This window comes from Mycosarcoma maydis, chromosome 22 (genome assembly GCF_000328475.2).
Source record: "Mycosarcoma maydis chromosome 22, whole genome shotgun sequence".
In the NCBI taxonomy this organism is placed as follows: domain Eukaryota; kingdom Fungi; phylum Basidiomycota; class Ustilaginomycetes; order Ustilaginales; genus Mycosarcoma; species Mycosarcoma maydis.
The window spans coordinates 27471-46094 of NC_026499.1; the positions used below are offsets into that span (position 1 = coordinate 27471).

General features: G+C 53.7%; 5 protein-coding genes across 5 annotated transcripts; 2 read left to right on the plus strand and 3 right to left on the minus strand.

The window, feature by feature from the left end:
• Positions 1 to 2782: 2782 nt before the first annotated feature.
• UMAG_06153 (uncharacterized protein) lies at positions 2783 to 4504 on the plus strand (the record flags this gene model as incomplete). Its single annotated transcript, XM_011394230.1, has 1 exon — positions 2783 to 4504. The coding sequence occupies one exon, from the start codon at positions 2783 to 2785 to the stop codon at positions 4502 to 4504; it is 1722 nt and encodes a 573-aa protein (XP_011392532.1).
• Positions 4505 to 4727: 223 nt separating this feature from the next.
• On the minus strand, positions 4728 to 7490 carry UMAG_06154 (uncharacterized protein; the record flags this gene model as incomplete). Its single annotated transcript, XM_011394231.1, has 1 exon — positions 4728 to 7490. One exon carries the CDS (start codon positions 7488 to 7490, stop codon positions 4728 to 4730), a length of 2763 nt encoding a protein of 920 aa, XP_011392533.1.
• Positions 7491 to 8433: 943 nt separating this feature from the next.
• Positions 8434 to 11202, minus strand: UMAG_06155 (uncharacterized protein; the record flags this gene model as incomplete). Its single annotated transcript, XM_011394232.1, has 1 exon — positions 8434 to 11202. One exon carries the CDS (start codon positions 11200 to 11202, stop codon positions 8434 to 8436), a length of 2769 nt encoding a protein of 922 aa, XP_011392534.1.
• Positions 11203 to 12220: 1018 nt separating this feature from the next.
• On the plus strand, positions 12221 to 16423 carry UMAG_06156 (putative DNA-directed RNA polymerase III core subunit RPO31; the record flags this gene model as incomplete). The annotated part of the gene is made up of 1 exon (XM_011394233.1): positions 12221 to 16423. The coding sequence occupies one exon, from the start codon at positions 12221 to 12223 to the stop codon at positions 16421 to 16423; it is 4203 nt and encodes a 1400-aa protein (XP_011392535.1).
• Positions 16424 to 16560: 137 nt separating this feature from the next.
• On the minus strand, positions 16561 to 17535 carry UMAG_06157 (uncharacterized protein; the record flags this gene model as incomplete). Its single annotated transcript, XM_011394234.1, has 1 exon — positions 16561 to 17535. One exon carries the CDS (start codon positions 17533 to 17535, stop codon positions 16561 to 16563), a length of 975 nt encoding a protein of 324 aa, XP_011392536.1.
• Between the last annotated feature and the right edge of the window lie 1089 nt (positions 17536 to 18624).

Consider the following 18624-nt stretch of genomic DNA (forward strand, 5'->3'; position numbering starts at 1 on the left):
GCGACTACGGCGACGAGCACCGCCTTGAAAGAAGGATTGGCAGGATATGCCGGTGGTAAAGGTGGTGTTGGTGAAAGATGCGACTCGCCGGCTTACGCTGTACCTAAGTGACGGGCGGTCGAATGAAATCAAGGCGCGTGATACGTGACTGCTTGCGAATGAAAATGCAGACGTGTTGGTCAGTGGACGGACTGAGTAGCTTCTGGAGAGCCGACGCAGTGCGTGCTCAGCAATGCGTGCTCAATCGAGATCGAAACCGAAATGAAGGCTATGAGGCAGCGTGGGTAAGCCAGCGTCGGATGCAAACCGATGGTGTGCGGTATGTGATGCGGTATGTGACGGAAGTGGCAAACGACAATCCCGGATGCGACGGTGAAAAGTGGCACAGAGAGTCAAGGTCGACGACGTGCTCAGACAACGGTCGAGCTCGCCATGTTACACGGTGAAGCCTGATCCTATCTTGGGCCAAGCCAGTGCTAAAAAGAGCGAGCGGATGCAGACTAGGTAGCGAAGCACGCAGCTGATCTCTGCTTTCTTGGCAGCGCAGCGTGAGCACGTACGGAATCGGTCGGTGTGGGCAGCAGCCAAAGGCAGGTAGAAGGTTCCCCTCAGCTACAGGTCTCACACAAAACAGCTGCATCTGTTTTGCGGCTGTATTGTGTGCGAGTGGGCTCGATGCGAAATTCCGAAACATGACAGCTCCGCGTAGCAAATCGGAGCAGCGGGCGGAGCAATCATCTCGGCAGAGGCGGTAATGACAACGGCAACCGCCGCGGATCATCCGAGCAGAGATGGAAAGCAACGCTCCTTGCGGAATCTCAACGCCTTGGCGAGCTGAGCAAGCCAAGCCACAAAACGCAAACGTACAGGTAAGTAATCAGTGGCTGTACTGTGAGTGCGAGTCACCACTCCTTCGGAAGCGTTTAGCCGCATTTCCCCTTTTTTTCCCACTCAGTGCGCCCTCGCATACGCACTAAAATTTAATCGAGACGCAGACAATGTGAATGGCTGCAACACACATTCGTGATTCGTGATTCTCCTGTGACTGTGGCCAATCGTGACCCATGCGATGATGCTCAGACGGCTTGGCATGAATCACGAGTGCGTAGCGCTATATTGGTCGGCGGACAAGCCTCCAGTTCCGATCAAGCCCTGGCCCCCTTCAAAACGAATCGTTCCAATACAACGCCATGGGCTGGCAGCGGGATACCGAGGCTAGATTCGTGGCTCTACGCTGTAGAAGGAATTGAGATGCAGTTCACGAGTAGTATAAAGTTGAAGCGGAGCCTCAATCCTGGCTACTGTCTTCTTTGAATTGGATTCAAGGATCTGTCGTATCTGTCATATCGCACATCGCCTTCCGATCATTCCGACTTTTCGGCGGTCATCCGCCTATTCCCACCATTTCCGGCGGTCACTGCTCAGCTGCATTCATGATTCGTGATTTTCGATAAGTTACAGTACCTTTCTGTTGGTAGAGCTCCTGCGTCTTCACTCTGGTGTCTGCGGATTCACAGAAGTGCAACAAATACAGGAGATGCCTAGTGTGATTTCACGCGTGATCATCGATGCTGCTTGGTCATGGTTTACCTCAGCCAGTCTGTCAGTTGCATGCTGCCACGCCTAAATCTCCGTTTTTCAGTCCCAACGGAAACAAAACACGTGAAACAGATCTGATCTTCGTTTACCCATGCGTGATGCTAGGTTAAGCTCAAGACTGGCAAAAATCACAAATGTTAACCCTGACCACTCTCTGACTCTAAAACAAACTCTGACTCTTCGCTCGTCGTGGATTCACGATTCACGATTCACGATTCACGATTCACGATTCACGATTCACGATTCACGATTCACGATTCACGATTCACGATTCACAATCACGAATTCACAATTCGTGGGTATGCTAGCTGGACGATGGAAGCATTCGGCGCAATCACTTGCATCGCGCTCTAACTGCTCAATATCTGCACAATCACGAATGGTGGAGGAGGGGCGGTGGCACCAGCATTCATCACCATGTTTTGACGATAGATACGTAAAGATTACTGTCTGGTTGCGTGGAATAATAGCCACGTGAATAGATCTGCTCCCCGATCTACCGATCTGATTCGATGCACTTTCCGCGTTTATGTCCTTTATACTCCTAAGCACTCTTGGCTGGTGTTGCTCGGAAATACACCTTGGAGATGCGAATTTAAGCTGCGTCTTTTACAAGCTGGTCACATGCCTCTGCCGTGTGCGGTTTAGGTCGGTGTTAGGCCATGTGTCCACTGTCAACCCCGCAATCACGAATCGCTTGATGATTCAGGTCTTCATCGTCTCCGTTGACGATTGCAGAGCACGGCTGGTAACACCCTTGTTGGCTCTTTCGGATAGCCTTCGGCATTCGTCCTTGCAAGTGGGGTCGGCTTTAGTATAGCCGGTTCGAATTAGTGGGTTCTGGTCATACCTACCTTGCAGCTCTCGCAAACCTTGATCTTTGTCTTCACACTCGACCCCGACCTCGACGCAGACATTCATTTGTGTCTATCAAGTGCCTATCTAGCTGCTAAGCGCAACTCGTTAGCTTGCTGGTACGAGGCAAATCACACATCTTCTTGTAAGATCGTCCGTCGATAAGCTTGGTTGATTGCGCTCGAGCTGGCTGTCAACCGAACCTCGAGCCAAGGCTCTGTGAACTCTCGAGCATCAAGAAGTCTGTTGCCTATTTAGCATTATAAACCGTCCAAAGGCAGGCATCAATAACCCTTTTTCGCGCACCAACTAGTCCAACATCCATACCATGACGCAGCCTAGCTCCAAGTTCAGTATACCTTTGGGTCCTTATACGATTTACGATCCCAACACAGGCATCTATGCTTCCAGATTGCCACCGCCCCAGGCTGCGTCCAAAACTGTCTTTGACTTTTGCTTGGGCAGTGTGAGCTTCGACGATGCCGGTACAGCCATCACGGACTGCTCCACAGGTAGATCTATCTCGTACGGCGAGCTGAGGCTACAATCGCAACGATTCGGCCTCGGCCTGATCACCAAAGCGCAGCTCAAGCCCGGCGACACGATCCTTGTAGCGCTGCATTCTTCGATCGACTTTGCCGTCTCTGTGATGGCTGCCCAATTTGCCGGTCTCCGCGTCGCGCTCGCCAACCCTGATTATGCGCGCAAGGAGCTCAGGCACGTATACAGGCTGGTCAAACCCAAAAAGGTCATCATGCATAGCACATACCTTGGTCGAGCTGCTGCTGCCAATGTGAAAACTTTCACCGTCATCCTGACCGATACAAAGCTCGGTCGAGGCGGTGTGCTATCGATTGGCGAACTGCTGGCAGACGAAGCGCTAGCAAAGGCAGCAAAGCCGTTTTTGCCAGACGATTTGAATACGACCGCTTATCTTCCATCGTCGTCAGGCACCACAGGTCTGCCCAAAGCGGTTGAAATCTCGCACAGGAACGTGGTTTCGATGCTTTCTATGAACCTCAATACTCCTGGGTTCGTGCCTGACGAACTCAAGGGCGAGCAAATGCGCATGCTCACGTTCCTGCCCTTCTTCCACGCCTACGGCCTTGTCGGTCAACTCCACCTCATTCTTGCGCTGCGAGGTCAGCTTTTTATCCTTCGCCCTTTTACAGCACAGGCGTTTTGCGACGCTGTACCGGCGCACAAGATCAATATGCTCAACTTTGTGCCACCAGCACTGACCAAGCTGATCAAGCATGCTGGTATCGATAGAAACGTCTTCGCCACGGTCAAGCGCGCGCGTTGTGGAGCTGCGCCGCTGGATGCAGAGACGGAAGCCAAATTTGCCGAATTGACGGGTGTCCAGGTCAAACAGGGTTGGGGAATGACCGAGCTGACATTGGCAGGATTGGATCCGTCTAGCGGACAGCAAAAGGCTGGTTCGGTTGGATGTTTGATCGCGGGCACGCTTGCCAAAGTGGTCGATGTGTCTAGCGGTGAACCGGTGCAAACGGGACAGCGCGGCGAGCTGCTCATCAAAGGTGACCAAGTGTTCAGAGGCTACCTTGCGAATCCCCAAGAGACCGAAGCAGCCTTTACCGCTGACGGCTTCTTCCGCACTGGTGATGTCGTCATTGTGGATCCGCATACTGGCGAGTTCACCGTAGTCGATCGACTGAAGGAACTGATCAAGTATCAAGGCTTTCAAGTTGCGCCTGCCGAACTCGAAGGTGTCCTGGTCACGCACCCCAAGATCGCCGCAGCAGCCGTGGTGGGAAGGTTGGACCAATCCAAAGCCACTGAATTGCCATGTGCCTTTGTCCAACTTAGTGATCAGGCAAAGCAACACGCCGCGTCGTCCACCGACGACTTGGCCAAAGAGATCGACCAGTACGTCCGCTCCAAAGTGTCGCACCACAAGTTTTTGCGCGGAGGCATCCACTTTGTCGACCAAATCCCCGTCAGTGCGAGCGGCAAGATTCTGCGCAAAGACGTCAGAGCGCTGCTTGAAACGCTCCCGCAGCTATCTTCGCCGCGAGCAAATCTGTAGACCGCATCGGCATCCCATCGCCATCCGAATCGGCGCTGCACACCAAGCAGATCCTGCGCCCCGCATCCCATCTCAGAACTACACGTAACAGACTTGCAGCAAACAGTGAAAGGCGTGAATTGATACGAATACATGAGTGACGCTTGATCGTGACTACGAGCAACGAGAGAAATACAATAAAGAGACGGTGCAAAAGCTAGTTGCGCAGCGATCACGGATTCTGCTACTGTTGTTGCGGGTTGAAACCGATCTGGTGGGAATTGACACCTTGCGCCTGCGCCTGCGCTTGCATGTGTGCCATATACTGTTGACGGATCTGGTGTTGCAGATGCGGAGGCAGATTCTGGAAGTTAGGCACGCCGCTCATCGGCATTCCGATTGCTGCGCCCTGTTGCTGCTGCGGTGTGGGCGACGCCGCAGAAGCCGCAGGAGATGCCTGCTGCAAACCAGGCGGTTGGAATCCAAATTGCTGTTGAGCTGCAAACTCGCCCATCGAGCCTAACGTCGCTGGGCTCGATGCAGACTGCATCTGAGAAGCATCAAAGCCAAGGTTGGATGATCCTGTGCGGTTGCGTCCTCCGACGCTCGTCATGCTGCCGACCGAGCCTGAGCTTCCCGGTCGAGTTTGGAATGCACCCTGTCCGCCACCCAGAGGTGTGCCCGCTCTTCCGGGCACCGCCGCTCCATATGCACTGGCAGACGGACTGGCCAGCGCTTGGCTTGGGCTGTCCGAATGACGGCTAACCGGCTGTGTCGTCGCCGGACTCGAAATGCCAGCTTGAGCTCCGTTTGGCATCGTAGCTGGGCTGCCGACCGTCGAGGTTGAGCCGGTCGAGGCATGACTACCCATCGCCTTCTGCCTCTGCAGAGCGGCGTTCTGCAACGAAGTCATGTGCTGAAGCTGCACCTGCAACGGCATGGCTTTGTAGCCGCTGATGTTAGCCTCCATGAAGGTGACCCATGGATGTGTGCCCTGTCCGCGAATATGTGATTGCAGAGCATGTAGGTTGACGAGCGCGTTCGGTCCAAAAGCCTGTATGAGCGCTTGAGCCTGCGGGTTGTTGGCAATGTTCTGCGCTGCAGCGGGCGGAGCAATCGGCACGGGCGGGGCTAACGACAAGTCAGGACCTTTGCTCGACTGATGCGGTTGGTGCTGTGCTGCTTGTGATGCCGATGCTGCTAGTTGCTGACTCTGTTGACCAGCAGACGTCGACGATGAGACGGGCTCAGAGGCGGTCGTCGTCGGTGCGTCTGTGGGCAGCGGCTGATTGGAAACATACGACGGTGTTGCCGCGGCTGAATTATCCTGAGATGGATCTATATCTTTGCCGACAGCTCGTTTCCTGGGATCGTCGGAGCCAAGATCAGCCGTCGAGTCGCGCGAACGCTTTCTGCCATCTGGGAGAGGCGAGCTCGATGGACAAGCAGCGCTGAACAGAGCGATGAGCTTGTCAAAGAGTGCAGGAATTGGTGATGAAGGCGCATGCTCGCTGCGTGGGAACGGCTCGAGCCGCGGCAAGGCACCACTGGTTGGCGCTCGTCCACTAGGGTCGACCGACTTACCGGCTTGGTCAGCAATACTGGCAAGATAGCCCAAATTTGCTTGCAATCGCACGGCAGCTTCGCGATAGATAGGGTCCATGGTGAGGTCTTTGGACTGCAAATCTACACAGAGTCGGATGAGCTCTTTGTTGATGCGCAGAATAAGAGCAACTCTACTTTCTCGAGCTGGAGTTGTCGGCACCGATTCACCCGACTGGCCTACCGAGGTACCGCCTACCGAGGTACCGACGACTGGCGACCTTCTCTCTGGTGTAGCAGGAGCTGAAGCAGGAGCTGAGGCAGTCGCAGCTTGGGTTGGAGGAACAGCTTTCACAGCAGGTGCTGCATCGACGTTCTCGACAGAAAGTGGGGATGGAGCCGCCTGTTCTTTGGCTGCAGAGGCCACACCTTTGGGCTGATCCGAGGCTGTAGCTTTTGACGGGTCTACCTGATCTTGCTTCGGTGAAAGGACATGATCTGACTTGCCATGATCCTTGGCAGCCGCCTCGTCGGATGGTGCTGGAGCAGTTGCTTGTGGTTGAAGTTGTGGTGCTGAGTCGGTAGCAGCGTTGGCGTTCGTACTAGCAGACTCGATTGATGCCGTGGCTGCTGTCGTGGCTGTGGGTTGTGTCGCCGACGCGCTGGGGTGAGAAATTGAGACGCTTGTCTCATGTGCGCTTTCTTGAGTTTGCGAAGGCTTGGTCGGCTCCGGTGCTGGAGCGGTTGCTGTTTCGGTGGATGTTTTGTTATCGCTGATAACGCTATTTGCCGTTTTTGTTGTGACACTTTCTGAGGTCAAAGGATCAGCAGCAGGCGGTGCAGGCGCAGAGCTCGGTTCTAGTGCAGGTGGAGGGTCTTTTGGCTCTGATGTCGGCAAAGGTGCTGCGGGGCTAGCGGGTCTTGTTGCAGGTGCAGGATACTGAGATGTATTTGGGGATACAGCAGCAACCGCTTGTGTAAGAGTGGGCGCAGCTTGGGTGGTTTCATTCGCTGGAGCCACGAGATCGGGTTGACCTGGAGCAGTTGTGGACGCACCATCCACGGCCGAAGCGACTGGTGTTGTGGAAGAATGATCAGCCACATCCATAGGTGCAGATGTCTGTTCGCTTTGAGTCGGTTGTGATGTGGTGAGGTACTGGAGTGTCGTTTTGTTCTGATCAGGAGTCGCTTGAGGGGGCGTGGCGTCGGACCGGTGGAGGACGGCGCTTGGCGGCGCCGCGGCTGATGTCGTTGATACTGATGCTTGCATACTATGGTTTGCTGCTTCTGTAGATGTCGAAGTTGGAGGCAGTGTGTCTTGCTGATCAGTGGGCACCAAAGACAACGGCTGAGACACTTGTGCCTGAGCCGTTGGCTGAAAAGTGCCAGATGTGAACGCGACTGAAGCGGAAGCAGCTGTAGAGCTCTCTGTTGGTGAGAGGATGGGTTGCGGTTTGGGATCCATTGTGGAATGCGCGTCACGGAAGCAGCTGTTGCAGAGGGTATACGAACGGCAATACAAGAATCGTGAATGAGGAGCCCTAACCCTAAGATCGACAAGGCCGATCGGCGTTGGAAGTGAAGCAAGCGGATGAAAGACGAGCAGCCGGAGCTCGATGTGTGAGTTGAAATAGACAAGCTTTTGACAGTTGCGCAAAGAGGTAAAGAAAGAGCGAGGTGAAACGGATGAAAGACTTTGGTCGTGAGTAGGATGATGTGGTCAAAACGCAAAAGCCGAGGAAAGCGAAGAAGTGAGAATAATCGTATTTCACCAATCGTGAATCGTGAATCACGAATGGCACAACCGAAGCACAAACACGAACACGGAAGCAGCGCAGACACGAGAAAATGTCTTTGTGGTCCACAATCGTGAATCACGAATTACGAGTCGTGAGTCAAAGTTGGCTCTGTCCTTTCGGCTCGAAAGCTATCAAAGTCACGAGTCTAATATTCACGATCAACTTTTTGAAATATTCACAAATACTGGATTCACGATTCATACAGTATTTGGGTGTCGTCAACGCGTTTGCCGTTCAGTAACAGCCAAAAGGAAGAAAAAGGAAATTGTGAATGAAACGTGGTTGCCACCAAAGCACGAGTTGTGAGAGAGAGTACCTTTGACGTTCAGTACGTCCAGTGAGGAGGGTCATTTTCTAGCCTTAAATTACGAATATTTAATTACGAATGTGAATATTTCTCAGCATTTCGTTTTGTTTTCGGAAGAATCAGAATCGTGAATCGAGAATGTCATCGGCCACGACTCGTGGAAGAGAACTCAAGACTCACGCTGTGATGGTCAAGCATGCCCTGTAGGTCTCGCGATGAATCGATGGATCGCGCTTGAGATTGAGGTGCTGTCACGATCAACCCGAGGTACGGGGAATACAGTACAGTTGGAGCTCATCGGCTCACATGTCTTTGACCAGCCTGAGACATTCGGCCATCACCTGCAAGAGACCTCTGCGTGCTTCCTGAACGTGTGCTGGCATGGAACTCGTTCGGAGCTGCTTCAGGTGATGGCCAAGACTCTGCTGCAGCAGGGTCTGCATTTGCGCTTGCTCGAATCCTCCTCGGCCCTTTAGAATTTTGCCTTGAGGTTCTGACAGGTACTGCAGCACATTCAACAGTACGCAGCTGGCTCGTAGACTAAGATTGATGCCGTTGAGTTGCATCTCGGCTTCCATGTCAGCACCGTTCCTGTTCGGATCTGCGACAGTAGGCCAAAGGTCAGCTTGTTCCCAGTTGTTCCTCTCGACATCTTCGGATCGATCGAGCACAATGTTGGAAAGTAGCACCGAAAAGAGCCTATCGATCGTCATCAAAGCTTCAATAGTTGTGCCGGACTCGGATACCGTCGCCAGTAGAGCCAAAGAAGCCATCCTTGTGGCCAGCGATGCTTCTCCTTCATCGCTGTCCGAGCTCGCTTGGGATGATCCGCTCATTTTGCTGGCTTTGCTACGTCTCTTGTATGCCCAGTCGTCTGCCTCTGAGAGACCGAGAAGCACCCTGAGACGCAAGCTGAGTCGGTCTTGCGGTTCGTCTGCTATCTCTTGCGCCAAGCTTGCTGCCGATCGACGTTCCGTAGCGACAAAATAGGTCAACACCGGTTCGACCTGCAACAGGTTGACAAGCAGCTCAATCCAGGCTCTGCGCACCATGGTATGATCCTCCAAGAGCAGTTGCTCGCATGCCTGTGCAAGGACCGATGTGGTGCTGAATAACTTGCTTCCATCTTGCGTTTCGCCTGTTTTTCCCCCGGTAGGCTCTAGAGAGAATGTGGCAATTCTCATGCAGACATCGGCCGAGAGCGATGCCAGATTGGTGAGTGCAAGCAGTGATTCGAATTTCTGCAATCGAGACGCTGCTTGACACAGCAAAAGGCTGCAGATGAGCGATGCTACTGACACAAGGCCGTCCGTAGAGGGAAAGAGTAGGCTAGGATTCAAAGAGATCAATAGCTTGGCCAGCGCCTGCAATGGTGCCAGGTCGTCCGAGGTGATTTCGACGGCTGTCGATTCTTCTGAGGAGCGTGCGAAGAGACCTTCTGATTTCGACCGAGACGCCTGCAACGTGTGCAAAACGGGAGCTGAAAGAGCCAGAGCTGCCTTGAGCGCTCCCTGTTGCACAGCCTTGCCACGCATGATGCGATCTTGCTTGGTCAGCAGCGCTAGCAAAGCGGAACCGCAGGCTCGACGTACGCTTTTGCTTGGATTGAACTGCCAGCCAGAGTTATTTGCTGTCGCATCCGCTGCAGCCTTTCCAGAAGAGGGATGAGGCCCAGTAACAGCGATCGCACAGAGTGTTTCTACGCCTCTAGCTTCGAATACCGCGGTGCATCTCTGTTCTACTGAGGCCGTCGTTTCGAGCTCGTCTTGCTCCTGTGGTTGGCTGCCACCTTGCTTTTCGCCCTGAGCATCGGCAAACTTCCGAAGACGACGTACCTGCCTCTCCTCGGCGGTGAGAATGGGTGGATATGCGGTGATGTTGGACAGGATGGTGGCAAGACCAAGCTGAAGCGCGCCATCGAACCTTTGACTGTCGATGCCCAACGTTTGGCTGCGCTCCGATGCGTTTGGCGGAATGAGGTCAAAGCTTGTGCATAGTACTTGGAGAAGCTGCCGATCGACTGTGATGCGCTCCTTGAAAGTCGGCTGGACAGTGAGATAGGCCAACACTTCCAGGCAGCTGAGCTCAACGGTTCGTCGGATCTCTGTATGAGAAATTTCGACGCAAGGTGCTTGAGATGGCGACTGGCAAGGCTGAGATACATTGGCAAGCAGTTCGTCATGAACTGTGCGATAGAGCGCCTCGTCCTTTCTCCTACGTTGCAATCTGGCCTCTTGGATTTGGCGGACGTGGTCCTGTTGCGATGTTGGTTGGGCTGATGCTACTTGTGAGAGGCCATGCACAGCCTCAGAGTCAGTCGCACGATACACTTTGATGTCAGCGAGACCGGCAACGATGGCGACTGCATCTGAGCTACGCTGTTTCTCGGACGAACTTGTAGTGCCGTGTGATACGCTGGCAATGTCAAGCCAATCGAGAACAGCTTGCTGCCCAGCAAGGTATTTTCGTGTAGCGTTGGAATTTGCGGCGGCAGAGAACAGCTCTGCTACTGCCAAGCTGACAAGCGTCTCGTCCGAGAGTGCCCAGATCGAGTGTGCTGTCTGATTCTGGTTGCCTTTGCGGCGCTGTGTAAGGGCATTGCATGCTTCGGGGGCCTCGAGCACCAGATTGAGTATTCCGTCTGCAATGAGAATGTCATGCGCTTCATTGGCAAGCACGCTGAACAGAGCTGAGAAAAAGTTGAGAGCCGAAAGGAGGCTATGTGGTGTTGTATCGGCCAGCCTTGATCGTATGACGGGTGTCAAAAGCTGCGCAATGTTCTCGTCGATGTTATTGGCACGAGTCGTGTCCGGTTTGCTACTCTTGAATGGGACACGGACATTTGTTGAGGAGGAGCGCGAGGCGAGCGTAAGTAGCGCGGTGCTGCGCGCCTGTTTGAGGTTGACAAGAGCCGATGCATGATCATTATACGTCAATGGTTGACTCAATCGACCACCTTGTACGTGAGAAAGCGGCGCAAAAGCATCGACAAAGGTTTGTGCGGTGGCGGTAGACAGTGGGTCATCCGATATCGAGAAGCTGCGAATACTATCCACGAGCTCCTCCTGCATTGCAACGGTGTTGCCACTGTGCAGTTTGCAGGGGTGCGCTTGCAGTGTTGCAGTGTTTGTCGATGATTCGAGTGATGGCCTTGCTCGTCGCTGATAGTGGTGCACCGTGTTGGTTGGTTGTAGTAAGCTGCTTTCTCGAAAGTGGAGCTCATTCGTGATTAGTTTGACTCACACTTCGGGATTCGGAACATGGTCTTCGTGATTCGTGATTTTCCTGTGATTTTTTTAGGTATATTTTCAAGTGTGATTCGTGATTGTGATTCGTGATGCTCAGTTGCCAACTCTGAGAGTCTGTGTGTCGTGAGTTGATCGTGAGTGGAAATTTTTTCGGAAGACGAACACGGAAGGGTGAAGGGGGGTTCTTTCTTTTTCTTTTTCTTTTTTTTTTTGTGGTTATTCGGGATTAGTGGGCGCAAGGTGCGAGGTGTGACTTTGGACCAAGAAGAATTACGAATCGTGAATGATGAATGATGAATGATGAACGATGAATCGCCAACATCAATCACGGATCATACTTCTGTCTCGTCTTCTTTCATCTCTCGTCCCATCATCAACCGAAGCTCACCTGCAAAGGCTTGGTTTGTGAAGCCTCAGCCAAGTACCACCATCGTCGCTCGCCTCGATCACTCCCTTTTATTGCTCAAAGCGCCGTGTCTATCGGCTTGCTACACCTCCGCCTTGTCCTCGCCCTCGCCCGTGTCTTCGATTTCGCTCGCTTACCCGCTCCACTTCTGAGTGGATTGCGGCGGCCAAGGTACACATTGGCTGGCAATCTATCTCCCAGCTCATAGCTGCAGCCGACACCGCATTTCGGAGCTAGCAACGTCGCCGTTATGCTCATCACAACATAGCAGAGCTTCCGCCTGATTCCAACTCTGTTCGTCGCTCTTTTCGCCCATCGCTACCTCATATCGAGCGGCTTTGTTTAACGCAGACCGCACTTTGATACCAACGCGACTCTCGGTCTTCTTCTGTCGCTCGTTACGTTGGCCACGCCAGGCCATACACGCTTGTCATCATGAAGCAACTCGTATCTCAAGATGCACCCAAAAAGATCAAACACATCCAGTTCGGCGTGCTGTCCAAGCAGGACATTGTCAACATGTCCGAGATCGAAGTCACCACTCGGGATCTTTACACAATTGGCGAGTCGGAACGCAAACCTGTCGCAAATGGTACTCTTGATCGACGTTTGGGCGTGTCGGACAAAAACTCGTTGTGCGAGACGTGCCACCTCAAGATGGCTGACTGTGTAGGCCACTACGGTTACATCAAGCTAGTCCTTCCTGTCTTTCATGTCGGCTTCTTTAAACATACCGTTGCCATCCTGCAAAGCATATGCAAGAACTGCGCCACTGTCCTTCTCGAAGAGCCCGATCGTCGAAAGTTTCTCAAACGTTTCCGCCGTCCAAACCTCGAGAATCTCGATCGCACCCGTACCTTCAAGGCAGTCAACACCATCGCACGCAAGGTGCTCTACTGCCCCAAATGCGGCTACACCAATGGCACCGTCAAGAAGCAAGGTCAGCTCAAGATTGTCCACGAAAAGTTCCGCGCCAAGAAGACCGCAGCAGAGCACGACGAGTTCAAGGCCTCGTTTGCCACCAACATCAAGATGGGCAATGGCGACATCTCGCCCCATCTCAACAAAGCGCAAGAGGATCTCAACCCGCTCAAGGCGCTCGACCTTTTCAAGCGCATCTCGGACGAAGACTGCGAGCTGCTCGGCCTGCGTCCTGAATTCGGTCGACCAGAGGAATACATCTGGCAGTACATTTGCGTGCCACCCGTCTGCATCCGCCCTTCCGTCGCCCAAGACGGTGCGACCAACGAAGACGACGTCACCATCAAACTCACCGAAATCATCTTCACCAACAGTCTGCTCAAGCTCGGTCTAGTCAAGGGCGGTAAAGGAACGACGACCAGTCAACTCGTACAGCAATGGGAGTTTCTCCAACTCACCGTCGCCCTCTACATCAACTCGGAGCTGCCAGGTGTCCCCACTCAGCCAGGTCAAAAACCAAGTCGTGGCTTCTGCCAACGTCTCAAGGGCAAACAGGGTCGCTTCCGCGGTAACTTGTCCGGCAAGCGTGTCGACTTTTCCGGTCGAACCGTCATCGGCCCGGACCCCAACCTCAAGATCGACGAAGTCGCCGTGCCACAGAGGGTGGCCAAGATTCTCACCTACCCGGAACGCGTCTTTCAACACAACATCGAACAGTTGCGGCAGGCCGTTCGCAACGGTACCGACATTCATCCAGGCGCAAACTATCTCATGGACGGCAAAACGGGCTTCAAGCGCTTCCTCAAGTTCCCAGGAATGCGCGAGGAACTTGCAGAAAAACTGCGCGTCGGTGATGTCGTCGAGCGTCACATCCGTGATGGTGACATTGTCCTTTTCAATCGACAGCCCTCGCTTCACAAACTTTCCATCATGTCACACAGAGCCAAAATCCGTCCGTGGCGTACGTTCCGCCTGAACGAGTGTGCATGCAACCCGTACAATGCCGACTTTGACGGAGACGAGATGAACATGCACGTTCCTCAGACCGAGGAGGCCAGAACCGAAGCTACGGTCCTCATGGGTGTCAAGCACAACTTGGTCACTCCGCGAAACGGAGAGCCCATCATCGCTGCTATCCAGGACTTCATCACTGCTTCCTACCTCATCTCGAAACGCGATCGCTTCTTTGATCGAGCCCAATTCTCGCAGATCTGCAGCTACTTTTCCGACGCCGATTTGCATATTGATATTCCCCCGCCGGCCATCATGAAGCCCGTTCGACTGTGGACGGGCAAGCAGGTCATGTCGTGCCTCATCCGTCCTAACCGCAAGAGTCCACACCTCGTCAACCTCGAGGCGCAATGCCGAACGTTTGAAAAGCCCACCGGCGGTCATCCAAAGGACATGTCGCCCAACGACGGTTGGCTCGTCATCGTCAACAGTCAAGTCATGTGCGGTGTCTTTGACAAGTCAACCGTCGGTGACGGCAAGAAGAACTCGGTGTTTGGTGTTATGCTGCGCGACTATGGTCCTGACGCGGCCATCACCGCGATGAACAGGCTCGCCAAGACATGTGCGCGCTGGCTTGCAAATCAAGGATTCTCGCTCGGTATCAACGATGTGATCCCCGGGCCGAAGCTGCGCATGAACAAGGATGCCAAGGTTGAGGCTGCCTACGCCGAATGTCTCGACCTGATCGAAAAGGCCAAGTACGGCAAGCTGGAGAATCTTCCTGGTTGCGACCAGGAGCAGACGCTTGAAAACATGATCTCTGGTGTGCTCTCTGGTGTTCGAAGCGACGTCGGTGAGATCTGCATGACCGAACTGAGCCGTCACAATGCACCGTTGGTCATGGCCGTCTGTGGTTCCAAGGGTTCCAAGATCAACGTGGCGCAGATGGTGGCTTGTGTAGGACAGCAGATCATCGCTGGTTCACGTGTGCCCAACGGCTTCCAAGATCGATCATTGCCGCACTTTGCCAAGAAGTCCAAGGATCCACCCTCCAAGGGATTTGTGCGCAACTCGTTCTTCAGCGGTCTCACTCCTACCGAGTTTCTCTTCCACGCCATCTCGGGTCGAGAAGGTCTGGTAGATACCGCCGTGAAAACTGCAGAGACAGGATACATGCAGCGTCGTCTCATGAAGGCGCTCGAGGATCTGTCTACACACTACGACCTCAGTGTTCGCAACTCGGTGGGCGGTGTTGTGCAGTTTATCTACGGAGACGACGGTCTGGACCCCGCCGAGCTCGAAGGCAACGCTATGCCTATCGAGCCTTTCCGCCTGTGGCGTCACTGTCTGGCCATCACGCATCACGTTGCTGGACGTGGTCTGTTGCCGTACGAGATCATGGAAGTGGTCAAGCGCGAGCTCAGCAGCGATCGATTTGTCAAGACGTGCACGCAAAAGTATCGTGACTCGGTGTACGAGTTTCTGTACGAGAATGTGTACCAGCGCGCCATCAAGATGCGCGAGGCGTTTGGCATGTATGGTGCTGATTCGCGCGAGGAGCACTGGGACGAACAGACGGATCTCTCGTTGGGCGCTGATCGCGCGCAATGGGCGATCGTCAACAACAAGACCAAGATCAAAGAGGTGGCCGTTCTCGCATTCCTCGAGCAGTGCTACATCAAGTACATGAAAGCCAAGATTGAGCCCGGCTCTGCTGTTGGTGCTGTCGGTGCGCAGTCGATCGGTGAGCCAGGAACGCAGATGACGCTCAAGACCTTCCACTTTGCCGGTGTTGCCTCGATGAACGTAACACTGGGTGTGCCGCGTATCAAGGAGATCATCAACGCAGCCAAGGTGATCAACACTCCGATTATCGAAGCCAAGCTGGTGTCGGAAAAGTCGGAGCGTGCAGCGCGAATTGTCAAGGGGCGTATTGAAAAGACGTATCTGGGCGACATTGCCTCTGTGATCGAGGAAGCGTGGGCGGCGCAGTACACGTACTTGGGTGTGCACATTGACATGGAAGCGATCCAGAAGCTGCAGCTCGAGATTACTCTGAACGACATCAAGTGGGCGATTGTCAATGCGCCCAAGCTCAAAATCAAGGAGGAGCGCGTCATGGTGGTGCCCAAGAAGAATCGCATTCGAATCTACGTTCCACCCGAGGCGCCGGACAAGGAGGGCGACGTGTACTACAATCTCAAGGCGCTCAAGCGAGCTCTGCCTTCGATTGTCGTCAAGGGCATTCCGCAAGCTACGCGTGCTGTCATTTCCGACGAAAAGGGTACGCGCAAGCTGCTCGTCGAGGGCTACGGTCTGCTCAAGGTCATGACCACCGAGGGTGTGATTGGAACGCAGACGCATACCAACCACGTCATGGAGATGCAGGCGGTGCTGGGCATTGAAGCCGCGCGCACCTCGGTGTACCGCGAGATTGAACACACCATGTCGGCGCACGGTATGAGCATCGATCCACGTCATATTATGCTGCTCGCTGATACCATGACGTACAAGGGCGAGGTGTTGGGTATCACGCGCTTCGGCGTAGCCAAGATGAAGGACAGCGTGCTCATGCTGGCCAGTTTCGAAAAGACGACTGATCACCTGTTTGACGCAGCGCTCTTCGGAAAGAAGGACGAGGTGCTGGGTGTCAGTGAGAGCATCATTATGGGTAACCCGGCACAGACAGTAGGAACGGGTATGCCAGCGTTGGTGGTTCCTGCACCGACGTTGCCACCGCGTCGAGCTCTGCTGTTCGATCGATAGCGCGATAGCGCGATAGCGTAGAGGCACACTCTCGAATCATGAATTAACAGCACATACATGTCACAGCCTTGAAGAGCACTGTGCGAGATGCTGGGATTGTGCGGTTTGTATTCAAGCGAAACTCGCTGGAGATTGAATCAAGAGATGTTGGCCATTGCTCTGACAAAGTCAGGCCAGATGCTCGAGAAAGAGGCATAAACGTCGGTGGAAGCGATATCAAGGTTGGTGACGAACAGACCGCCTCTAGCACTCAAGCGGTTGACTGTAGCATTGACGAGCGCATCGAGGTTGGCGAATTTCGAGCCGTCCTTGGTGGTGGCGTTGTTGGGGTTGACGTTGTAGAAGATGTAGGAGCGCTGGAAGGCGGATGCTTGCTTGTTGTTGGAAGTTTTGCGTTGGTAGTCGGCGAGGTCGAAGTTGGCTAGCTTGTCTTCGTAGACGATGATGTGGTCCGACGAGGTGGACCAGAAGCGGGCGTCTTGAGGCCAAGTGCCCGGGTTTAGGATTGTGATACCTGATCTTTGGACGAGGCTTTTCGAATTGCATTGCTTGCTCGAGGTGGTCGAGGTGGTGGTCCAGTTGAGCGATTTGACAAAGTCGGTGTACTTGGCGTATTGGTCGAGGTACTTGGAGGCGGTGTCTGTTTCGTCGAAAAAGATTCCGTCTGGACGTACGGCCGTGGGCCAACGCGAGTACTTTGTCACGTCGGCCTTGACGTTTTTCGCCAAGGTCTTTCCGTAGCCCGTAGCGACGTATCCGACTAGTTCGAGGATCTGTCCCGGCGCCGGCGTTGCTCGTAGCTTTTTGATGGCCTCTGTGTAGTCCGAGTCCGGTGCGTTGCCAGAGCCCGGTCCAGAGTTAGGGTTGATGATCACAGTGAAAGCTGCTGCCGGATTTGCGCGAATCGCCGTGTACAGCTTATCCCATGCATTGGGCAGTGGATAGATGTAGAGCGGTACAATGATGCGTGGTGTGGTGGTGTCAACTGCGCGCTGCGTCCTGGCAGCCGAACACTGGTTTCCAGAGGCGCCCGTGACGGTCTGCAGCAAAGCAGCAAGCGTCGTGAGGACGAGCAAGAGATTCATCCATGAGATCGCCCTGAGCTGCGCCATCTTGCGAATTCGAAAAGAGCCAATCGTGAATCACACTGCGCAAGGAGAGGATCGTGCGAGCGACGCCTGAGAGCTGCCTTGTTATATACATATGAAATCGTGCCTTACGTAACACCAACTTTTGTTGTTTTGCTCGCAAAGCTGTGCTCGTCCGACGATGTCCAAGATCGATGATGCGGTGTAGAGTCTCAGGCTACAACGCACTCACGACTCGTGACCTGCTGCGCTGTTTCCGTTGGAAAGCATTCGTAATTCGGTTGTTCTAATGATGGAGAACGACGCAGTTACGAGTGCTGTAGCCTAGTCACGAGTTGTTGCTAACTTACTTGTTCCTCGCTTCGTTTCTTTGGTGCTTTGAGGCAGCTCACTGGCTTAGCTTAGCTCTGTTGCTGCAGATGTACAAGTCCGAGGCGGAGCTTGAAAGCATAACCCAAAGGCGGTGTCCAAGCTTTTTTATTCTTTTCTGACAGCTCGGCAGTCACAAACTGTGTGAGGAACGACTAAGGTAAGTGCCACTCGCTTCGGATCGGAATCGTGAATCACGAATCGCTTCCATCACGTGATCAGTCACGACTGATAAGTCGTTATTTGTTATGTTGAAACATCTAACAGTCTATTTGCGTCGTCAGGCATCGTGTGTCTGTGGTCAGGCGTCATCGTTCCACGCTCCATACATGATACACGGCAAGGCGGCCTTTGGAACGGTGAGGGTGAGGCTCAGCACTGTGTGGAGTAAAGGAGCTCACTTTTGCCGGCAAAGCGGAGCGGTGGCAGAAGGCACGAGAGTGCACCAGTCGTGGATGATCGAGCCGACTGTCTTGCTGTATCTTGTCGAGGTCGCATCTCGAGTAACGCATGTTGGGATGGCCGTGCTGAAATACAGAAGAGACAGCTCGAGCTGTTGTGAGATTTGCTTTATACGAACGGTTCTCGCTGGATCTTTGTTGGCGTTTGGCTGTTTGCATCTGTCACATCACACCGTGTAGATCGTGAGGTTCGCATCCACATCGCATCATCATGTGGTCCAAGCGTGCTGATACGTCATGTGCGCTTTCGGCGGTTGTCCGATGGGATGCTGTGCAGAATCAA